Genomic DNA, 21,262 nt, shown 5'->3' with positions numbered 1-21,262 from the left:
CCTTCTTCTTCGAATGTTGTTGGTCCTGAACCGGGAATGGAACCACATGTCTCTCCTCCGATTTGTCATGTTCCTACTCTGGCTGATCTCGTTTCTTCTCCGGCTATATCTACTCCGGCTACTCCAGAAATGGAACCACATGTCTCTCCCTCTGAGACTGATCTCGTACGATCCCCGGTTTCTGCTGTTTCTCCAACTTCCTTTACCTCCTCTATTTTACCATCTTCTCCGGTCGCGGAGACTTTGGAGCAGGCTTCGTCTGCTGAAGAGATACCCATGGAGAGAGGTTGTCGACAAAAATTTGCTCCTGCTAAACTCCAAGATTACGTGATCAACACAGTTACTGCTGACTCCGATGGTGATTTTACTGATTCTAGTTGGTATCTGATTGATTCATATGTTGATTGTTCTCAGTTTTTGGAGCATCATAGAGCTTTTCTCGCTGCCATTACCGTTGTTGTTATTCCAAAAACGTATACGAAAGCTTTTCTTGATGAGAATTGGCGGAACGCGGCTCTAGTGGAGATTGATGCTTGGAAGAGAGTGGTACTTGGGCTGTAAGTGGGTGTTTACATTGAAGTATCGGGCGGATGGGACACTTGAGCGATATAAAGCACGTTTGGTTGTCCTTGGGAATAACCAAACGGAGGGTTTGGATTACACGGAGACATTTGCACATGTGTGCAAAATGACCACAGTTCGTTCATTTCTTGAGGTGGATGTCTCTCGGGGTTGGGAGGTTCATCAAATGGACGTCCATAATTCCTTCTTGCATGGGGATTTAGACGATGAAGTATACATTCGGTTCCCTCCGGGTTTCCGTACTGATGATAATAACAAGGTGTGTCGTTTACATAAATCTCTTTAAGGTCTCCGTCAGGCTCCTCGGTGTTGGTTTGCTAAACTCTCTAGCACTTTGAAAGAATATGGTTTTCAACAATGTGTGAAGGATTACTCTTTGTTTACTTTTGCTGATACGGACATCCGTTTACATGTTCTTGTGTATGTTGATGATCTTATTTTCACTGGTAGCTCTCGGCAGCTAATTGAGGAGTTCAAGCATTATTTGAGTACATGTTTTCGGATGAAGGATCTTGGTATTTCTAAGTACTTCTTGGGTATTGAAGTCGCTCGAAACTCGACGGGGATGTATTTGTGCCAACAGAATTATGACATTAATTCTGATTCCGGTCTCCTTGGTGCTAAACCTGTTTCTCATCCTCTTGAACAAGATCATCACTTGGCCTCGGCTGGTGGTGCGTGTCTTCTTGATCCGTTTCGCTACCGTCGGTTGGTTGGACGACTTATTTATCTCAGTGTCACTCGCCCAGATCTTTCTTATGCTATTCATCTACTTTCTCAGTTTATGCATGCTCAAAAGGAAGATCATTGGGAAGCTGCATTGCGAGTGGTTCGCTATCTCAAGAACAATCCTGGTCAAGGTGTCTTTTTTCGGGCTGGTACTGATTTGCGTATTACAGCTTGGTGTGACTCGGATTATGCTGGCTATCCTCTTTCTCGTCGATCGCTCACGGCTTGGATCATTCAGCTTGGTGGTTCCCCTGTTTCTTGGCAAACACGGAAACAAGATGTTGTCTCTCGCTCATCGGCTGGCCGAATATCGGGCAATGGCTGAAACGGTTTGTGAACTTCTTTGGTTACGTGAGTTACTTACTGCGCTTGGTGTTGATTGTGCATATCCGATTCCGTTGCATTGTGATAATCAGTCTGCGATATTAGTCAGAATCCAGTTTTTCATGAAACAAAGCATATTGAGACTGATTGTCATTTCATTCGCGACGAAATTGTTCGTGGAGTGATTGTTCCGTAGTATGTTTCGACTCGAGAACAACTGGCTCATATATTTACTAAAGCTCTTGGTCGCAAAAGAGTTTGATGGTTTTAATGGAAAATTGGGTATTTGTGACCATCATACTCCAACTTAAGGGGGATTATTGAGGGATCTAATGTGTTATTTCTATATTGTGTAGATGTCCTTGTGCAAATATATATAAAGTACTTAGGATTTATTCTCATGTATGTATATAAGGGCTGTGCCCGTGAATGAATAAAGAAACCTTTTATACACATTTAGTTTCTTCTCAAGTTCGTTTTGATTACATTTGGTTCCGGTCTTTTAGTTCTAGAGTTTTTTTTTTTGTCAAACGTTCTAGAGTTTATGATCTATAGTTATCGAGAATATTTTGGTTTGATTTCCGAAGACTACTAGAAACAACATAAACAAATGCAATCGATTATCTTAAGTGTTTTTTTTTTTTGGGCTGGAGACAGAGAGCTAGAGATATATAGAAAGGTTGCAACTTGCAAACAAACAAAATACAATAATATTTCTTAGCATGAACCAAAAGGTTTCCTCATAATAAGAAGACCGCAAGTCAAATATAAATTATCCATATCCTGTACAGTTTAGTTGTGATCTTTGGTTCTCTTAGACCATGTGCATCGGTGCAAGTCAAATATAAATTATCCATATCATGTACAGTTTAGTTGTGATCTTTGGTTCTCTTAGACCATGTGCATCGGTGTCCCATGGGCCGTCCCCCAAGAGTTTTGTTTTAAAATAAATGAAAAATGGTCCATTAACGAAGAAACATATCTTCAAAGGGGACGTTTTTCGTCCGTCGACTTGGCCACGTGGTTGTTTCTGATTGGAAGAAGAATTTGTCTAGGGTAAACACAAAACAATTTTTTGAGAGAAACTTCGCGACTTCTCTCTTCTATCTTGACGGCGAGCCGATCTTCTGTGTCTTTCGAAAGCGAGCCGATCTTCTCACCGGAAGTTCTCGACAAATTCCCGTAGCCAATTTTCTCTCCGGAAGCTGGCCCGATCTTCACTCCCGAAGTTTTGTGTCTTCCGAAGCCGAGACGAGACGACCATCATAGATTTCAAGCCGCGACGATCTTCTGTCTCTCCCGAAGCTTGTCTGGCGGTTCAATCGTCCGAAATAAGGTATTTTTTTTCATCCAATTTGAGATATCGCTGATTATAGGTTCACTGATTATCGCTGTTTATCGAAATAGGGTTATCGATTATTATCGAAATAGGGTTATCGAAATAGGGTTATCGATTATCGAAATAGAGTTATCGATATAGGGTTATCGATTAGTCTCTGATTATTATGGTCACTGATGTATAGGGTTATCGAATTAGTCTCTGTGTTTAGCTTGTTTCAATCGATTATTGTGTGATATTTGATTTAGCTATAGTTTATTGTCTGTTTTGAACTCAACAAAAGTAGTTATCGAATTAGTCTCTGTGTATAGCTTGTTTCAATCGATTATTGTGTGACATTTGATTTAGTTGTAAACTACTCTCTGGTTTTAACTCAACAAAAGTAGTTGTAAAATATCGGATTAGTCTCTGTGTATAGCTTGTTTCAATCGATTATTGTGTGATATTTGATTTAGTTGTAAACTACTCTCTGGTTTTAACTCAACAAAAGTAGTTGTAAACTACCGGATTAGTCTCTGTGTATAGCTTGTTTCAATCGATTATTGTGTGATATTTGATTTAGTTGTAAACTACTTTGGTAGTAAGTCATAAAAGCTCAGATTCTCCGGCTAATGCTTGTTGTGTAATGTATACGAACTAGCTGGTTTGTTCATAGTTTCTTGTTTAGTCACATAAATTGAATGCATTTGTGAAGTGTACTTGTCATAAATTGTGATTAGACATTGGTTGTTAGGTCATTATGTTTTGTTACTTATTGCAAGTTACCTTTTAACCTACTAAACCCCAACCATCTTCTTTCTATCATAACCCCTTTTAACCTTCTTCTTCCACTATAAATCTCTTTCAGTTCTACTCGCTTATCCATTCTCTTCTCTACTCATTCTCTACTCATTCTCTTATCTAATCCATTCTCTTCTCTACTCATTCTATAATCCCTTCTCTTCATATGGATTCTACGAATCCATTATATCAGTCTTCTTCTTACTTAAATCTGCTTAACAGTCAAGAAGAAGGTGGGATTAATGTTGAAAACTTTCGTTGGGAAAGTTATCCACCTTCTGGACAGAGCAGCTCACAAATGCCTCCGCACAGCTCCCAACCTTCTGAGGCGCCAACTCTTTCTCAAGAAACACCATTGGAGCGAAAGGAGAGAAAGAAATGGGCTCCTGCTGATGATGAAGTCTTGATCTCCACATGGCTCAACACTTCAAAGGATGCCATTGTTGCAAATCAACAAAAGGTACGAAGCTTCTGGACAAGGATTAGCCGGTACTATGGTGACACTCCTCATGCTAGGAATGGTGGTGAACAGATGCTGGTGACATACAGAAGATGGTTATGTTAGAGAATGAAAATAGGTTTAGAAATGTAACTAATTGGCTGATTGTTGGTGTAATGGTTATTTTCGCAAGTGTTCTAGGTATCTTGTTCATGTATACTTAAATCAGATTGGAGACATTTAGTTAAAGTGCTCATGTAATGTAATGACTCGGATGTTTATTTGGTGTAATCTAATTTTCTGTTTTGTAATGATACTTGTTGTTTTGTTATCACGGATACTTGTTGTTTTACTATCACGGATACTTGTTGTTTATCTGTCACGGATACTTGTTGTTTTACTATCACGGATCAGTGTTGTTTTGTTATCACGGGTTATCACTAGTCTTCCATTATATATATGCGACCCTATCAAACCAACAAAACATTCACACCAAACAATATCAAAGCAACAAAACATTCACAAGTTATTTCTTCCTTTCTCTTCAATATCTCCTTGTCTCTTCCTTTGTCTTTTTTTTTTTATTTGAAATGGGATCATCTTCAAACCATTATCATTACCAAGGAGATGATGATCATTATCACTACCAAGGAGATGATGGTGATAATTTTGATGCTTATTTACAAAATATTTATGATGTCTCACATAATATCCCGGAACCAAATGAGCCAAACGAAAGGATTTTTATCGAGAGAAACCGGGAAGAAGGTCACAATAATCTTTGGAATGATTATTTCAGTGACACTCCAACATATCCAGAAAATCTATTCCGGCGACGGTTTCGCATGCACAAGCCTTTGTTCATGCGTATTGTTCAACGTCTCTCTACCGAAATCGAGTATTTCCGCCAAACCCAGGATGCAACCGGACGGGCTAGTCTATCACCTATACAAAAATGTACTGCAACAATTCGTCAATTGGCATATGGTAGTTCGTCTGACAGTGTTGACGAGTATGTAAGAATTAGTGCTTCAACAGCTCGGAAATGTTTGCACGAGTTTACCGCCGGCATCATCCAAGTGTTTTGAGATGAATACCTAAGACGTCCTACACCAGAGGACCTAGAAAGACTACTCTATCAGAATGAACAGCGTGGATTTCCCGGGATGATTGGGAGCATTGACTGTATGCATTGGGGGTGGAATAATTGTCCCACGGCTTGGGAAGGCATGTATTCACGATCAACCGGAAAACCTACAATCGTGTTGGAAGCGGTAGCTTCGTATGACCTCTGGATATGGCATGCCTTTTTTGGAGCTCCAGGTACTATGAACGATCTTAATATTCTTGATCGATCTAATGTTTTTGATGACATAATAACCGGTCAAGCTCCGGAAGTCAACTTCGTTGTAAACGGAAGGGAGTACAATTTGGCGTACTATCTCACTGATGGTATTTATCCAAATTGGCCACTTTTATTCAATCTATCCGACTTCCACAAGGTATGAAAAAATCTCTCTTTTGTAAAAAACAAGAAGCTGTGCGGAAAGATGTTGAGTGTGCCTTTGGAGTTTTGCAAGCTAGATTCGCCATTATTAAAAATCTGTCTCGTTTATGGGATAAAAACAGAATGGCAAATGTAATAAGATCATGCATAATACTCCATAATATGATTTTCGAAGATGAACGACATACATACAGTTACCGAAACATTGTTTCTGAATTTCAACACGGAGAACATGTGGATCAAACATATACCGTTGGTGCCGCTGGGTGTGGGTTCAAATATCAGCAGTACGATTACTCGTCAAACAAGAATTCATGATAAACAAGCCCATGACCAACTAAAACAAGATTTGATTGAGCATATTTGGACTAACTTTGGACATCTTCCAGATAATGAAGATTGATTTTAAAATTTCTATGAGTTGAATAAAATGTTTGTTTTTGTTTTGATGTTTTTATGTTTTCTGTTATTAATTTCCTAATTGTATGTTTTTGTTTTTCAATTTTAAATTAATGTTTAAATTTCAAAATATTATTATTTTATTCGGAGGACCAAATACAAATAGACACCAATGCTCATACTAAAAATAAAAAACTTTCAAAATATTATTATTAAATTTAAGAGACCAAAAATTATTCCACACCAATGCTCTTGCTCTTAGTACATTATGTATACACATCTCCATATCAATGATAGCGATGATCAATAACGTGTTACACAATGTGAATGCAAAGATTTTTTTTAATACATGAATGGTTTAAGTTAATCATTCAAAATTACTCGATAGAAACTTGTACATCGTGAACCATGGTTTCCAATTTTTATAACATTTGTTTTTCTTTCCAATTTTATCCATTTAGCATTTAGGCGTAGATTAGAATGCATCACAGGCTCAGCTATTCTCGTAATCATATAAATATTATAGGGAATGTATGGTTTATGTCGGTATGACGTGTTCGCATGACGAATCGCGCATGTTGGTGACTGGATCACATGACTTCAGGGAGAATGACTTGTAGATTATATTCTAACTTGTCTAACTTGTAACCTACGTAGACGGTAGACAACTAGACCATATAAATTATATGACCAACAACTAAATCTTCGTTCCAAATCTTACATTCTACATATTTTATTCCATACCGGGAAAAAAAACTGAAGTTTTGATATATCAATATTTACTTATTTTTGAGAGAGTCACTTCTTTTTGTTACAGATATACATTCGAGATGATAATGATACACATAATTGACATTACACACCCCTTCTTGAGACGACTTTTTGTTTGTCAAGGACCACGTACACAAGTCACACATGAAACACGAGCAACTCTAATACAAACCCTTAACGAACATTGTAACTTTTTTTGTCGTTTCATTAGAAAAGACAAGTCAAAGAAGACTAAAAATACAAATTCACTCCCAAAAATTATGGTCACTAGGAAAAGAAAAAAACATTACAAAGAGTTAAAAAAAACAAAAACAAAAAAACTTTGAGAAATTGTTTTTACTTTTTTTACCAACAAGAAAATAAAATAAAATAATTGAATAGAGCTAAAATTGAGAGGAGTAAGCAAAACCCCCTTTTTGCCCTCCTTGTTGAAACTGAGACCGGCTTAGCCCACTCGCTTCCAACATCTTGTTCCACTCACGCGCCTCCGCACCTTCACCAAACTCCCTATCTCCGCCTCTCATTGTCTGCAGAATCTTCCCCGCCTTCTCCTTCAACCTCCCGCTTCCGCTCTCGCTCTCCACAATCTCCGTCAAAACCTCCTCCAAACCCGCCTCACTCGCCAATCCTCTAAAAACCTCATATTCCCAACACTCAACGTCAACAAAGCCCCCACGCAATTCTCACGCGCCGCCGCCACCTCTGCCTCAGCTCCTCCACCACCACTTTCTCGCAGTTTCCCAACCAATATCGCCACCGCATTCCCGTCAAGCATAGCTCCTTTCCCTTCCGGGCAAGCTGCTACGTTACATAGTAACAAAAGTATCCTACTCGCAGATTCACCGGTTCTAATCATAGACAACATAACCGGCACCGCACCGGCTTTAACCAACCTATTCCGGTTATTAGGAATCAACGACAGATGATAAAGCGCGAGCGCCGCGTCTTGACGCGCTCTCTCACTCTCCGACGATCGAAGCGCGTGAAGAAGCGGCTCAACCGCACCGAGAACTCCGATCACCATCTTGTTCTCTTCCTCAACAGCTAAACTAAACAAAGCTCCGATCACATGCTCTTGCGCCTCAGTCGATCCCGATTTCAAAACATCGATCAGGAGAGGAACGAATCCTGACCGTACGATTTTCAATTTGTTAGGTTTCTCCAACGAGAGGTTGACCAACGACGCGGCGGCGTTCGTCTGCACGACGTTGTACCGTGAAACTATCAAAGATCGGAGTAACGAGAGGATCCGATCAGTACATAGCGAGATTCTCGTGCTCTCGTTTGATCTCGTCGTCTTCCTTAGCTGAATCAGACCTTGCTCGTGATCGATTGTGTCTACACTGCTTAGTTTGTTGTAGATCTCTTCTTCTTCCGGTGACATCGGAGGAAACGTTGAGTAATCCGATGAAGAGAACGAGGTAGGATTCCGGGTCGTCGAGTGATTAATGGGTCGGGTTTGGTGAAATGGAAGAGAATTGCTTTTCTTGAACGAGATCGAATCGCTCCCATCACAGAATCATAATCCGAATTGGAATTCGAATTCTCAGCCAGCGGTGGTAAAATTTCCGATTTAGAGATCCGATGACCCGGACCCGAACCCGAAACGGTATCCATACGGGTACGAACAACACCTTCGACGTAAGCGTAATCAGGAGGACGAGGGTGGTCCATTTTGTTTCTATCGCAGTAGCTGAGAATCGTTGATCTCATGGCGAGGTTTGGGATTACGGTTGATAAATCGGGTTGAGTACCGTCGTGAAGCTTCGGAGCAAACCCGAGGTTACGGCAAACTTGGACGGAGACACGCTCGAAGGTTTGACCCGAAGCGACGACTACGGGATCCGACATTAAAAACCCGGTGATGGGACAGAGGAACTCCGTTGGGGTTTCGCCGGGGTTGTTGGTTTGCTGAGGCATAGACGTGGCGGAGGCTGAACGGTGGTGGTGAAAAGAGAACCATTTGTGTCTACCGGTCTCGCCCATTTTGGGGATAGAGACAGAACTTGAAGAAGCGAAAGAAACAACGAAACTAAACGAAATCTGAGAAGTTATGTAAGAGATTTTTGACTTCAACGTTCTGAGGTTTTTGATCGAGTCCAAAAGATTCTCTCGTTGATACTACTAACCAGACTCTTAATTACTCGTTTTTTTTTATCTTACTAATAAAACATAATTTAATGATTACGATAAATTGATAATGATTGGATTTTTTGTCGTACAAAAATAATTGTAGGATATTCGGATTTCTTTTATACAATACTACTACTAATTATCTACAAAATCAAAATTATTTTATGATTTTCGATAATAATTTCAATAACTGATGTCATAACTATTCTATCTAAACAGTATTTTTTTTTTTTGTGTGGCTTGATTAAACAAATTTGAAAATTGGATAATGACCATCTGTGTCGTTACATTTCTAGATGACATTGACAGTTTTTAGTTTCCACAATAAAATTGTAGACCATTGAATAAATCTTGTAGTGGACAAAACAAAATAAGGATTACGGAGGGGGAGGAAATATAAAACTCTATAGATTATGTGCAATTTGTGTTTAGTAAGTCAGAATGATTGTAAGATATAAGTAAATTGTCGTTGACGAATATAAACAAATTGAATTGATTCATGCGCAGCATCATGATCAGGTGATGGACAGTTCAAGGCGTGTTTACAAGTTCTCTACCCCGTTAGATAAGAAAAGGTATTGAATTAGAGATTTTTTTCTTCTCATGGTTCCATTGTGTTGACTATAATATTAATGAAAAAAAAATGATGTATAAGCTTTAGTTTGTCGTCGTCTCTGAGAGAAATCATTTAAACACAAGGGGGAATAGAGAAACCAATACCCGAAGAAGAAAGCAATCACGATTCACAAAGCAAAGAAATTAAATAGAGATTTGGACGTGGAGACCATCTTGGACCTCCTTTCCACGGACCACACGGTATATAACGATTGATTTTTTTTTTTTTTTTGGGCAAACATTTCATTATCATTAAAATTAAAGAGTCTCAACCTCTAATAGAGGAGAAAGTACATCCAAAGCAAAGGAAATGAAGGCAACAAATGCCAGAAAACACCATCAAAAGATAGTAAAACAAGGGATAGACAAGATACAAATCATAAGAAGAGAACATAAGAGACCAACAAACAAGTACAATCTCAACAGTTTCTTGATAGATCGCATCCATAATAACCTTAAGGGTTACAAACTCTACGACATAGGTAGAGGGGACCATCAGCCAGGAGGAGGAACCTTGCAATACCGACGAGTCACGAGCATCCAAACAAGGGGGAGTTTCGGGAAGATAAGATGAAGTTCAGCCAAAGAAGCAATAAACCAAGAGCATCCAGTAAAGCAAACTTCTTTAGTTAGGAAGTCCTTGCTGAAACCATAACTTCTTTAGTTAGGAAGGAGAAGGGGCTTCGCCGGCGGCAGAAGCTAGGTATGGCGGAGGAGAGAAGGATGTTGAGCGAGTCACTTGCTCTGAAGGAAGTGAGATTCAGCGGCTGGACAAGAGATTCACCAAAGGAAAAATAGATCTGAGGGTCCGGTGGGTCTGGTGGTTCCGGTGGCGTCAGCGGTGGTGCACGAGGGGGCCTCAGGACGAGGAAGGCGACCGAAGACATCCGTAAGTGACGAGAATGGCTCGAAGTCTACAGAATCAAGGAAATTATCTCCTGTGAAAAACCTCGCCGGAAAACGGTAAAGGAGATCCACCAAAGAGAGAACATACCTTAGCAAACACGAGTTAGGAGAGGAGATTAACGGAGAAGCATCGCCAGAAGAAACAAACCATTTCGTTGAAGGAGCGGCGCCTTGGGTTTTGTGCCTATAACGATTGATTATAATTTGTCTCTCTCATATCAGTTTGAGCAATAAACAAGGCACATCTATATGTTAATAATAACATGTTCAAATCAAGAGACTTGACCGACAAAATAGCTGCCATTGCCAACAAGACATACTCTTCGAAGATATATATGTTGGACAGATTGCCATTCTTTTGAGTGTTCCAGATTTTGGATTTACAATATGTAACGTAAGAGATTGACCTTGATTCTATGCGGATTGTGAACTTCAAACCTCAAACACCGAAATGGTGTTAGACAACTTCAAACCTCAAAAATCTATTTTAGTAAGAAAATGATATAAAATGAAGATACAACTTTTTAAAAAAAAAAATACTTCTTACATAATAGAATCTTATAATAAAATATAGCATGTTGCTGTAAAATTACGGCCAAAGAAATATGCTACAAATGAAATGTTTCATCTGTTTCATGTTTCATGCCATATTTTGATCGTCTTGTTTCATGTTGACAACCTAGGGCTAGGGGGAAATTGTATATATACATATATATATATATATTTTTTTTTTTCTTGCCGATAGTGGGAAAATATTATCTATAACTTGAAACTTTCCTGATAATTTTGTATTAGTGTTTTTGGTGTGAGCTAGTATATTTGACACAACATATCTAACAATTAGAAAGATCGATCATGGCCACCACAAATCGAGTTTTCTCTTTATTTTTAATATAACGAAATAAGAAGCAAGTTACAATAAAACCTTATAGGCTTAATTATAGCTATTTTGTAGGCCAAATATGGCAAGTCTTTGACAGAATGAATCTAAGGCAAGTGGTGTACATAATGTTTTTTTAAAATCACGTGCAGAATTAAAAACAAGTTTGTAGCAAAAATAATAATAATAACTAGAATTGGACCCGTGTTAGAGTACGGATTAACATTTATTTTATTTATTTTGTAATTTTTATTTAAAGTGTTATATATATGATTGTTTTATTTGTTTTAATTTTTTTTTGTTCAAACACTATGCCATGAAATCATATGTTGAATATAACTTATGAAAATAACATCTATTTTGTAAGATGTATTTTAATAGATCTAGATTTTGACTTGCGGTACACTGCAGTTTAAAATACAATATATTTTTTTAATAATCATAAACAGTTATAAAAATTAAATGTTTTAATAAAAAGTTCACAAAATAATGAGATGATATTTTATCCGTATAGCATTGAATTAATGATATTTTAATTTTCTATTAATATCAACTCAAACATGTCCTGCCATATAACCCGTCATGTGATATTTTAATTCGTATATATTATTAAAATTTAAAATGTTTGAATAAATTTTATTATTTTAGAAATTGAAATAATTATAATATTTGAACTTCTTATAAAGTTTAAATATTATTCATATCTTAAACATTTTATAAAAAGATAAATGTTTTAATAATTGAAATATTAATAATCTTTAAAATTTTTAAAAAGTTATAGATTTGAATTTTTAAAGTTATTAAAAGTTGAAATTCTTTAAATTAAAGAACCATAATAAAATGCATAAAATTTTTAGTTTCAATGCCTGATAAATCAAGGTTTCTGCTCATTCATATTCAGAATCATTTTGGTCTCTTTTTTATTAATATGATTTTGAATCTTTGCCTAATTTTCTTAGGTGATGTAGGGCATTTTGTATATTTTTTTTATTCATCAGTTGAGCAATATATGTCTGTTTAAAAAAATTCAAATTACATCATATACAGAAAAAATCATAAATTTTATTAACTAAATATATTAGATAAAAAAATTAAAATAATTAAAATATAAAATATAATAAATGTGAAAGAAGAATCACATATTTATGTTTTAATGAGGTTGAGAGATTTTCTTATCTTTTAAATGTTACCTATAATTGATTTATATGTTACTATAATTAACTAAATCCATACTATCCTTACTTACCAAAAATCAGACTAATCCGTATATTATGATATATACCTATGTCACAAGTTTATAACCAAAAAATCATAAATATATCTATTATATAGTCTATAAAAAAATGTCTTGTACTTCCATTTTATTATATAGGGGATAGAAATTGTCAACTGAATCTTTAGACATTATTGTTTATACCAAAAAAGAGTTCCTATAATTTATGTTTAGAGTCACAAATTCGTGGAATGGATCTGGTGTTTATACGGATATCTCATTTGATATGTATAAAGATGAGGAAGCTGGTCCGCCTCTGGATGATTGGAAGGTCGCTTTACGGAGACTTCATCACTCTCTGTTCATTTTAGAGGCTTAGCATATCAGCGCCTTGTCGACTCTGCTTCTGTAGTCGATTTTAAGACTGATTTTTCTAGACAAATTGTGGTAACCATGTCAATCCCCCATATTAGATCACTGTTTGTGTTCTTTGTTCCCCAACTTTATCGTTAGAACGATTTGAGAAAAGTGATCTACAGTGTATGCAACTGTTTACTACTGCATGTAGGTTATTTTTCAGTTGGAAATTAAATACTATGAAAGAAAACTTAATGTCTTCTAAAGAAATGAAGGATAATTGCACAGTTAATTACTAATCCTAAACATAATTCTATCATTCTATGTAATAGTATATTCATAGAAGAGTTAAACACTTAAAAAAATATATTTACGAATCTTAAAAAGAATTGTATGATAACCCTAAGGAAATTATACAACTAATCACTAATTCTGAAAGAAAAACATATAATTTTTCTTTTGTGAAAAAGACATATATATTGTAAGAAGGAAACTATACAATTACTTACTAACCCCTAAGGGGAAAAGTATTATTATTACTCTTCTTTTAAAACTGATAAATTTAATCTGATAGGATTTTTCTAATATTCATTTTTAAAATATATATTTCTATAAGAAAATTATATAATTAATTACTAATCTTTAAAAATATAATAACAAATTATTTTAAGAGAAAACTATACAATCAATACAATAAAACTTTGATGTTTCTCACTAGAGCATGACACCTCAGCTTTTATATTGAAGGAGAGACTAACACATAAGTTAAAATGAATATCCAATCAAATTAAAACAATTAATAGAGCTAAGCACAATATTTGGTGACTCACAATATTAGCAATAGGTCGTATCTTAATGTTTCCCTCAAATCTCGATGTCTCCATCATGCGAAATGCGATCCCGTCACAGTGATAAGCTTAGAGATGGGTCACATATTGTTTAGTTTTGATTTGATTCTTTAGCTTTAAACCATATATCTTATCACATATCTTATTATAAAACAATAAGAAGCTGCGGAGGTTGTGAATACATTGCATCAAGCTTCATAGCATTCACTGGACCGAGTTGATTTGTCTGATCGAAAACTGAAACTCAAGCATTTGAAAAGTTTCAAGGTGTCCTTGTCCTTAATCTTTGACAATCAGCTTGAGGTATGTTCTAAATCCAGAAAATTGTAATATCCAAACAAATTTGTTAGTGTTATGATTGTTATGTGTCAAAGATGTAAACTTGTGCTCTGGATAAGAAAACAATAAAGAGGTGGTTTTGATACTTTTATAATGATTTGATTATCTGAAGCAATATGAACTATCTGGATATTAAAACACTCTCGTGGAATGATTATGGTATTTAACTGTGGATACTTAAGATCTCTTTGTTAACACCTATAGCGGAAGACAAGTCTGTTTTGTTATTTTTTGTTTTTGTTTAGGTGATTAACTTGGTTTAAGTGCTTCAGGTATTACTTGGAGATGTGGGGGCTGGAAAATTAAGTTTTGTTAAATATCAGTTTGTTGAATTCCAGGTTGGCCGATCTCTCTCCCTCCCTCTCTTTGTGTCTATGTCTTGTGACATTTAGTTTTGATGCAATATGATCCCTCCCTTTCTCTCCGCTGATTGTTTCTTTAGTGTATACTCAGAGGTTTGTGTAGAAAATTGCCCTGTATTATCATCTAATAAAAAGTAACTAACTTTGTTGAAGAAGGAAACTATTGCAAGGTTGGTAGTTTACTCTGTTTCTGTTGTATACTTCCATAGTTTTCTTATGTGGATTATTTTGATATTATGATATGAAACTAACAAGAGATGGAAATATATTCGTTTCAAGTTCACCACAGAGGGACCAGAACGAGGTTGCACAGACAACTAAAGAAGAAAACGTGAGAGAGACAGTTCACAAACCAAAAAAAAAAGAACAGTTTAAGGAGAATCGATTCATGAGGGAGCAAAATTACTCACCACTAAGCTGTGACAATGTCATGAAACATATTCATACGTTGAAGAGGTGAATCACAAAGGAGAAGAAGAAGCCTTGGGATCAAATTCCTGAATTGGATTTCGGGGATTAAGCAAATGAATCAAGAGGGAGTGTTGGAAGTTGATTCATTGCAAAAGATAAAGGAAAACTAGAAGTGAAAGATGCTATGATGATGAAGAACAAAGAGGAAGCATGACCAGATGAATTGGTGGTGTGGTCGTAGAGGAAGAAGAAGACGAACACGAAGACCCAAAGGAGAATAAACGTAACTTGGTCAATGAAGGTGAAAAGCCATTGGGCTACTATTTTAGTTTAGGCCCATATATGTAAATGAGTATGTTTATTAATTTTTTTAAATAATTGTAATTCTTTATTTAAGTCTACAATTTTTGAATAATTTTGTGTAATTGTTTATTTAAGTCTACAATTAATATTAACAGAAAAAATAAATAGACTAAAAGACAAGAACAAGTATAATATACTGTAAGAGATAAATTATGTGAGATGAGACAAAGGTTGAAGTGCTAAGCTTAAAAGACTAAGATCCATCAAAAACATTTACAATGTAGCAAACAGTAATCTATGTTAATATTCTAAAAGGTTTGTGAGTGAGAAACAAATCAAGAACTAAGTGTTTGAAATTAAATTTTAAAATATATCCAAAACTGATTTTATGAAATCAAAAATTCAAGTATCATATGATAATAAAAATTACCATTGAAATTATCAAAAAATTATGAAACTTGATTTTAAATAACATATATTAAATTGTGAAATCCAAAAAAATAGAAAAAACAATATAATAAAAATAAATAAAAATTCAATGCCGCGGCGTAGCGCGGTCCAACCTAGTAAATTACAAAAACTAAAAGAACAAATATTATTATTACCTGTTTTTAATAATTTACCTTTTATAGAAATGTTATAAATTACTATAATCCCAGAAAGTAAAGGATTATAAATATTCCATCTCTATATATTAAACAGCTAGGTTACTAATTTCTCACCAAACAAAACAACTACTGTAGGTTACTTCATAATAACATCATCCGCCCTTCAACTTCTCGTTTTATTGGTATAACTTTTCTTCCTTATAAATTGTTGTTATTTTCATATGATCATGTATAATTCCATGGTGGTGTCAAATTTTATGTCCGAATCAACCACCATGATCATTATACAAAACTTTTAACTTACTGGGATTTGTTCTAAACACTTTCCATGTCCGGTTTAAATGTGGGTTTGGTTTGGTTCTACAAATTCGCCTACGGATGTGATAAAACCGGGTATCATACGGCGTCGTGTAGTTTATGTTTCTTTTGCTGAGAAAAAAAAAACAAAAAATAAAAACGCAGTCTAAACTCTAATAAGGAGCGATCATCAGAGAGAAAAGAAGAAATAAAGGATCTTCTTTTCCATGGGCGATCGCTGAGATCCCCCTGACGAACATAACACAAAAATTGTCTTCAATCACGAATCTTATTCGATATATATTTGAGCCCCTGATCTGGTAAAAGCTCGATCTTCTTTAGTTGCCGCTTATAACTTTGGGCCTTTGGGGGGGACAAATCATCTACCTTTGTATTTCTTCTGTGGTAAGAATCAATCATCAAGCCTTTAAGTCTCTTCAACGCAGCTAGTGGTGAAGTATATGTGTTAAACCACATCTGGGTTTTGTCTTAATTGTGTCAAAACCATACCTTTTTTTGTTGGCTTGGCTTTGCTTTCCTTTGCACTAAATCTAATTTAGGTTCGATTTTAGTGGAATAAAAGAATTAACAGTTGTAGTCAACTGAAACGTTGGTTTAGTAATTATATTGTAAGCACTGTTGAAAATCAGTTTGTTGAAAATCATGATAAATTCCACCTTTTTTTTTTTTTTTTTTATATCGTTTGATCTCATTGACTTTTGGTATTTGATCTGCTTCTCTACCCAGATTCTTTACGCGTTAGTGTTAAAAGTGACAAATATTGATTTTTGTTTTTCTGCAAACTTGTTTGAAGGTTTATAATTTCTAGTGGAAGTTAGAAATGGTGCTGGTATTGGCATTGGGGGATCTCCATGTACCCCATAGAGCAGCTGATCTACCTCCTAAGTTCAAATCAATGCTTGTCCCTGGGAAGATTCAACACATCATCTGCACTGGCAATCTCTGCATCAAAGTAGGGTTTTCTCAAATTTTTAATCTTTACATCTCTATCATGTTTAATTTTGATCTTATAAATTTTGATTAGAGTCTATTTCCGCTCTGAATCCTACAAGTCTATCTTGTTTGTGTATTGTTTCGAACTACATTCTTACTAGGTAGTGTGAGATTTTAATTCATACATGGTAGTTTGAGGCTTACAGTTTTGGTTGGATCAGTGTTAGTTTTAGATTTGCTTGTTCAATGGAATTGTGAATTGATTAGCTCAGCATCGATTAGTCGTTTATGATAATCCAGTTATGTTCGTTTAGTTGGAAGATGTGTTAAGAAGTTTGTGAGGCGTTTAGTTGATAACCCATCTTAGAGAAGTTGCAGACCTGATTTGTTCGTATGCTGTGAAGTCTTTTCTTGGTCATGTTTGTGGTAGGAGGCTTAACATATTATGACCGTTTTAGGAAATCCATGACTACTTGAAGACTATCTGTCCTGATTTGCATATAGTTCGAGGGGAGTTTGACGAAGATGCACGATACCCTGAGAACAAAACCTTGACTATCGGGCAATTCAAGCTGGGTCTGTGCCATGGCCACCAGGTTCAGTTTTTCTTCTCTTCCCCATTTCATTGTGAGCATTACGAGTTAGACATATTAGCATTTTCGCAGCATATGAATAATCCGTAGTTGTATTATACACCATCTGTTTATTAAAATATCGATTTTAAAACTTAATTTTGCTTGCCTTTACTTCATTGCTTTGTTGGTTTGTGTCCTTATCCAGTGAGTTTCAGTTTTTGCTCGCCTATTGCTACATGCATGATAATGTAATCAGGCTCTGACTGTCACATCAAATAGTTTTTCTCTCTAGTCTTTACATTGTCATATGGACAAACAGTGATACATTGCTTTTGTCTAGATGCCTCTAATCTACACTTACCTATTCAATTCATGATAAAGAATGTGTTTTTAGATAGTAGTAAATGGGAAAGTCAGTTTAAGCACTGTTGATTTATCATGTCAATGTTGTAGACTTAAGTTAAACTGTGAAAGAGATGCCTCGTTTAGGTTCGTTTTTCTATTTACCAACGTCTTGTCATCATAGAATTTGGTTCTCTGGTTCTTCCATGTTTTTTAGGAAGCAATGGGTTTGTTGAACTTTAAACCTTATTTGCAGTGGTATGAAAAGAGCTTCTCTATTTTGCTGTACGTACAGGTGATCCCATGGGGTGATCTAGACTCACTCGCCATGCTTCAGAGACAGCTCGGCGTTGACATACTTGTAACAGGTCATACCCACCAGTTCACAGCCTACAAACACGAAGGAGGAGTGGTGATCAACCCGGGATCTGCAACCGGAGCTTACAGCAGCATAAACCAAGACGTTAACCCAAGCTTTGTCCTTATGGACATCGATGGTTTCCGAGCTGTGGTTTACGTCTATGAGCTAATCGATGGAGAGGTTAAAGTGGACAAGATCGAGTTCAAGAAACCTCCCACCTCCAACTCTGCTCCTTAGTCCATTTTAAAAAAAGAACCTGAAACCGTTTTATGTTTCTGTCTGAACTCACTCCTAAAAAATTTGGTACTTTCTTGTGAAAAATAATCTTTTAATTTAACAATTTGGGAATTGAATCATTTAAGAAAAAAAAAATGAAATAATTGGCTGCAAAAGTCGAATTATTTCATTACCACGAACTTGTCGAATTATTTCATCTACAAGAGATTAAAGAAGCATAATAAAATCGAGCCCCAAATTTATTATTATTAATCGTGAAAATTAGAACCCTAAAAACCCGACCCAAATCGATCTGACCCGACCCGATTAATGAGCGGTGAATCTGAAAAGCATAACATGCAAATAAGTCTCGCCGGGGTTCACAATCTGCGTCGGAAAATTCTTGTGATTGACGGAATCTGGGAAGCCTTGAGTCTCCAAACACAAACCTCCGTATTTCCCATAAACCGCTTTACCTTTTCCGACGACGCGTTTCAACATGTTACTCGTGTAGAACTGTACGCCAGGCTGGTTCGTCCACAGCTCCATCTTCCTCCCTGTGACATCCTCCGTCACAACCGCCGTTTTCCTCAGATGTTTCCCGATCGGTCCGTCGATGATGTAGTTGATGTCGTAACCGCCGGGTAGCTCGTGGATCCGGCTCCCGATCTCGCGTGGCTCGAGGAAATCGTAAGGTGTTCCGGCTATGGATGTGATTTCTCCGGTTGGGATGAGTGTGTCGTCGACGGGAGTGATTTTATCGGCGAGGAGTTGGATTTTGTGGGAGAGGATGTCGCCGGAGTTGTGGCTACGGAGGTTCCAGTATGTGTGGAGGGCTAAGTTGATTGGTGTTGGTTTGTTTAGTGGTTTTGCTTCCATTTTAACTCCGAGTATGTTTTTACCGATCATGTACGTCACTTTCACCGTCACGTTTCCGGGGAAACCTTTAAAAAATAACCAAAAATTAAAATTACATTTCAATTCGTTATATGGGTTAGTTGGTAAATTGGAGAGAGTAATTTTATGGGTTAGATTTTAGAATAAGGATGACAATGATGTTAGTTTTTGGTTTTTTTTTTACCTTCTTCACCGTCGAAGCTGTCGTATTTGAAAGTAATGTGGCTAGTGGGAACGTAGCTTTGGACTGACCAAATCACATCACTGAATCCCTTTGTACCACCTGATTTTTGTAAAAAGTTGATTAGTGATAGCATTTTTTAAATATAAATGAAATTTCCAACAAAGGAGTAGTGAGTGAGATCAAATTAAGATAAAAGTAATAAATACCATGGAGAGTGTTATAGCCGTCGTTGGGACTGGTTTTGTACAATTGACCATTTAACTTGAACTGAGCACCTCCTATTCTATTAGCCACTCTTCCCACTATTGCTCCAAAATAAGTTGTATCATTCTGTACAGTAAAATATCCAAAACCGAGGAAATTATTATTACTAAATTTGTTATTTCTAACAGTAACGCCTAAATATCAACGTGGGTTGCGAGTCATTGGTTTTGGATTAATTGTATAAGTGGAGGATATCGAATAACGTGACAATGCTTTTTGAGCCGAACATTTAGGTTCTATCTAAAACCCAAAGTTTTGACCAAAAATGTGATAACAACTAAAACTGCGATAACAACTAAAAGATCAGGAAAAAGTAATTACCTTGTAACTATCAAGACTATCAAATCCAAGAACAACATCATCTTGCTTTCCTGTGAATCATCATAAGAAGTATCAGATTTAAAACAGAGAAAAAAATCAGAAGAGACAGAGAGGGAGAGAGGAAGAAAGAGAGAGAGAGAGAGAGTGACCATGTCTGTCAGGGAGGAGAAGAGAGGTCATGACAGCACCATAGTTAGTGAAGGTAACACTAAAGTTTCCTCTGGTGAGCTTATAGGTTTTGATCTTCTTTTCACAGAGACTGTAATCAACACAACAACATAACAACACCATCAAAACAGATACACTCGGAACGTGTAATGACGACGATGTCTTCTTCACCATTTTTTCAGATCAATCAAGATCTACTATTGAGTGATGAGAGAGAGAGAGAGAGAGAGAAATGGAAAAAAGAAAGAGAGATAATTTTGGATTTTTCTTTTTGTAATGTGTGTGTATCCTATTTATATTAGTGTGGATGAGAGAGATGAGACTATTATCCCAAAACTTTGATTTTTTTTTTTAATCTTCTTTGTAATTTAGATTTGTTTAGAAGATATTTTAGTTGACAAAAAAAAAAAATTAGTCTTGAATTATTTTATATTTAGACATTTAAAAAACAATTGTTCCATAATATTTATATTTGTTTCTTACAAATATACAAAAATTTAAACCATTTTTAGTGTTTTTAATTGTTCTATATTATTTTGTAGAAAAATAATTTTAAGATGTATGTGTGCGTGCTCGTCTCACTGTATAGACTTTGAATACTTCTATTTATTTCTTTATTTTATCACGAATAAATTTATTCTATTTTAGTATATACAAATTTTCTCTCTTTTTGAATTTTTCTTTCGTTTTTACGTTTCTTTATTGAGTTTTGGTACGTGTGCGTGCTCGTTGTGGGCACGAACAAAGTCCGGTATTCATAAATGCCTACCACGGACCACTTGCATGAATGGTAAATTTCTAGAATTTTGATTTGTACTAATTCTCTGGTTTGAAAAGT

At 36.0% G+C, this 21,262-nt stretch overlaps 3 protein-coding genes and 1 pseudogene across 3 annotated transcripts; 2 read left to right on the top strand and 2 right to left on the bottom strand.

The window, feature by feature from the left end:
* Positions 1-4,783: 4,783 nt before the first annotated feature.
* LOC147945971 (uncharacterized) lies at positions 4,784-6,092 on the top strand (annotated as a pseudogene).
* Positions 6,093-7,044: 952 nt separating this feature from the next.
* On the bottom strand, positions 7,045-9,006 carry LOC104780588 (U-box domain-containing protein 39). Its single transcript, XM_019244662.2, is given in 3 exon segments — positions 7,045-7,505; positions 7,508-8,346; positions 8,349-9,006. Coding segments are annotated over 3 exon segments (1,599 nt in total). The 5' UTR covers positions 8,857-9,006; the 3' UTR covers positions 7,045-7,253.
* Positions 9,007-16,076: 7,070 nt separating this feature from the next.
* On the top strand, positions 16,077-18,837 carry LOC104780587 (vacuolar protein sorting-associated protein 29). The gene is made up of 4 exons (XM_010505088.3): positions 16,077-16,547; positions 16,957-17,115; positions 17,555-17,692; positions 18,309-18,837. The coding sequence occupies exons 2-4, from the start codon at positions 16,984-16,986 to the stop codon at positions 18,609-18,611; spliced, it is 573 nt and encodes a 190-aa protein (XP_010503390.1). The 5' UTR covers positions 16,077-16,547; positions 16,957-16,983; the 3' UTR covers positions 18,612-18,837.
* Positions 18,755-20,768, bottom strand: LOC104780585 (uncharacterized). Its single transcript, XM_010505087.3, has 5 exons — positions 20,406-20,768; positions 20,257-20,306; positions 19,878-20,001; positions 19,672-19,770; positions 18,755-19,534 (listed from the first exon to the last, which is right to left on the bottom strand). Exons 1-5 carry the CDS (start codon positions 20,596-20,598, stop codon positions 18,918-18,920), a joined length of 1,083 nt encoding a protein of 360 aa, XP_010503389.1. The 5' UTR covers positions 20,599-20,768; the 3' UTR covers positions 18,755-18,917.
* Positions 20,769-21,262: the final 494 nt, after the last annotated feature.

Source organism: Camelina sativa, chromosome 4 (genome assembly GCF_030686135.1).
Source record: "Camelina sativa cultivar CO46 ecotype springtype chromosome 4, ASM3068613v1".
Classification (NCBI taxonomy): domain Eukaryota; kingdom Viridiplantae; phylum Streptophyta; class Magnoliopsida; order Brassicales; family Brassicaceae; genus Camelina; species Camelina sativa.
Note: the sequence above shows the minus strand (reverse complement) of the source record. Positions and strands in the feature narration are given on the sequence as shown.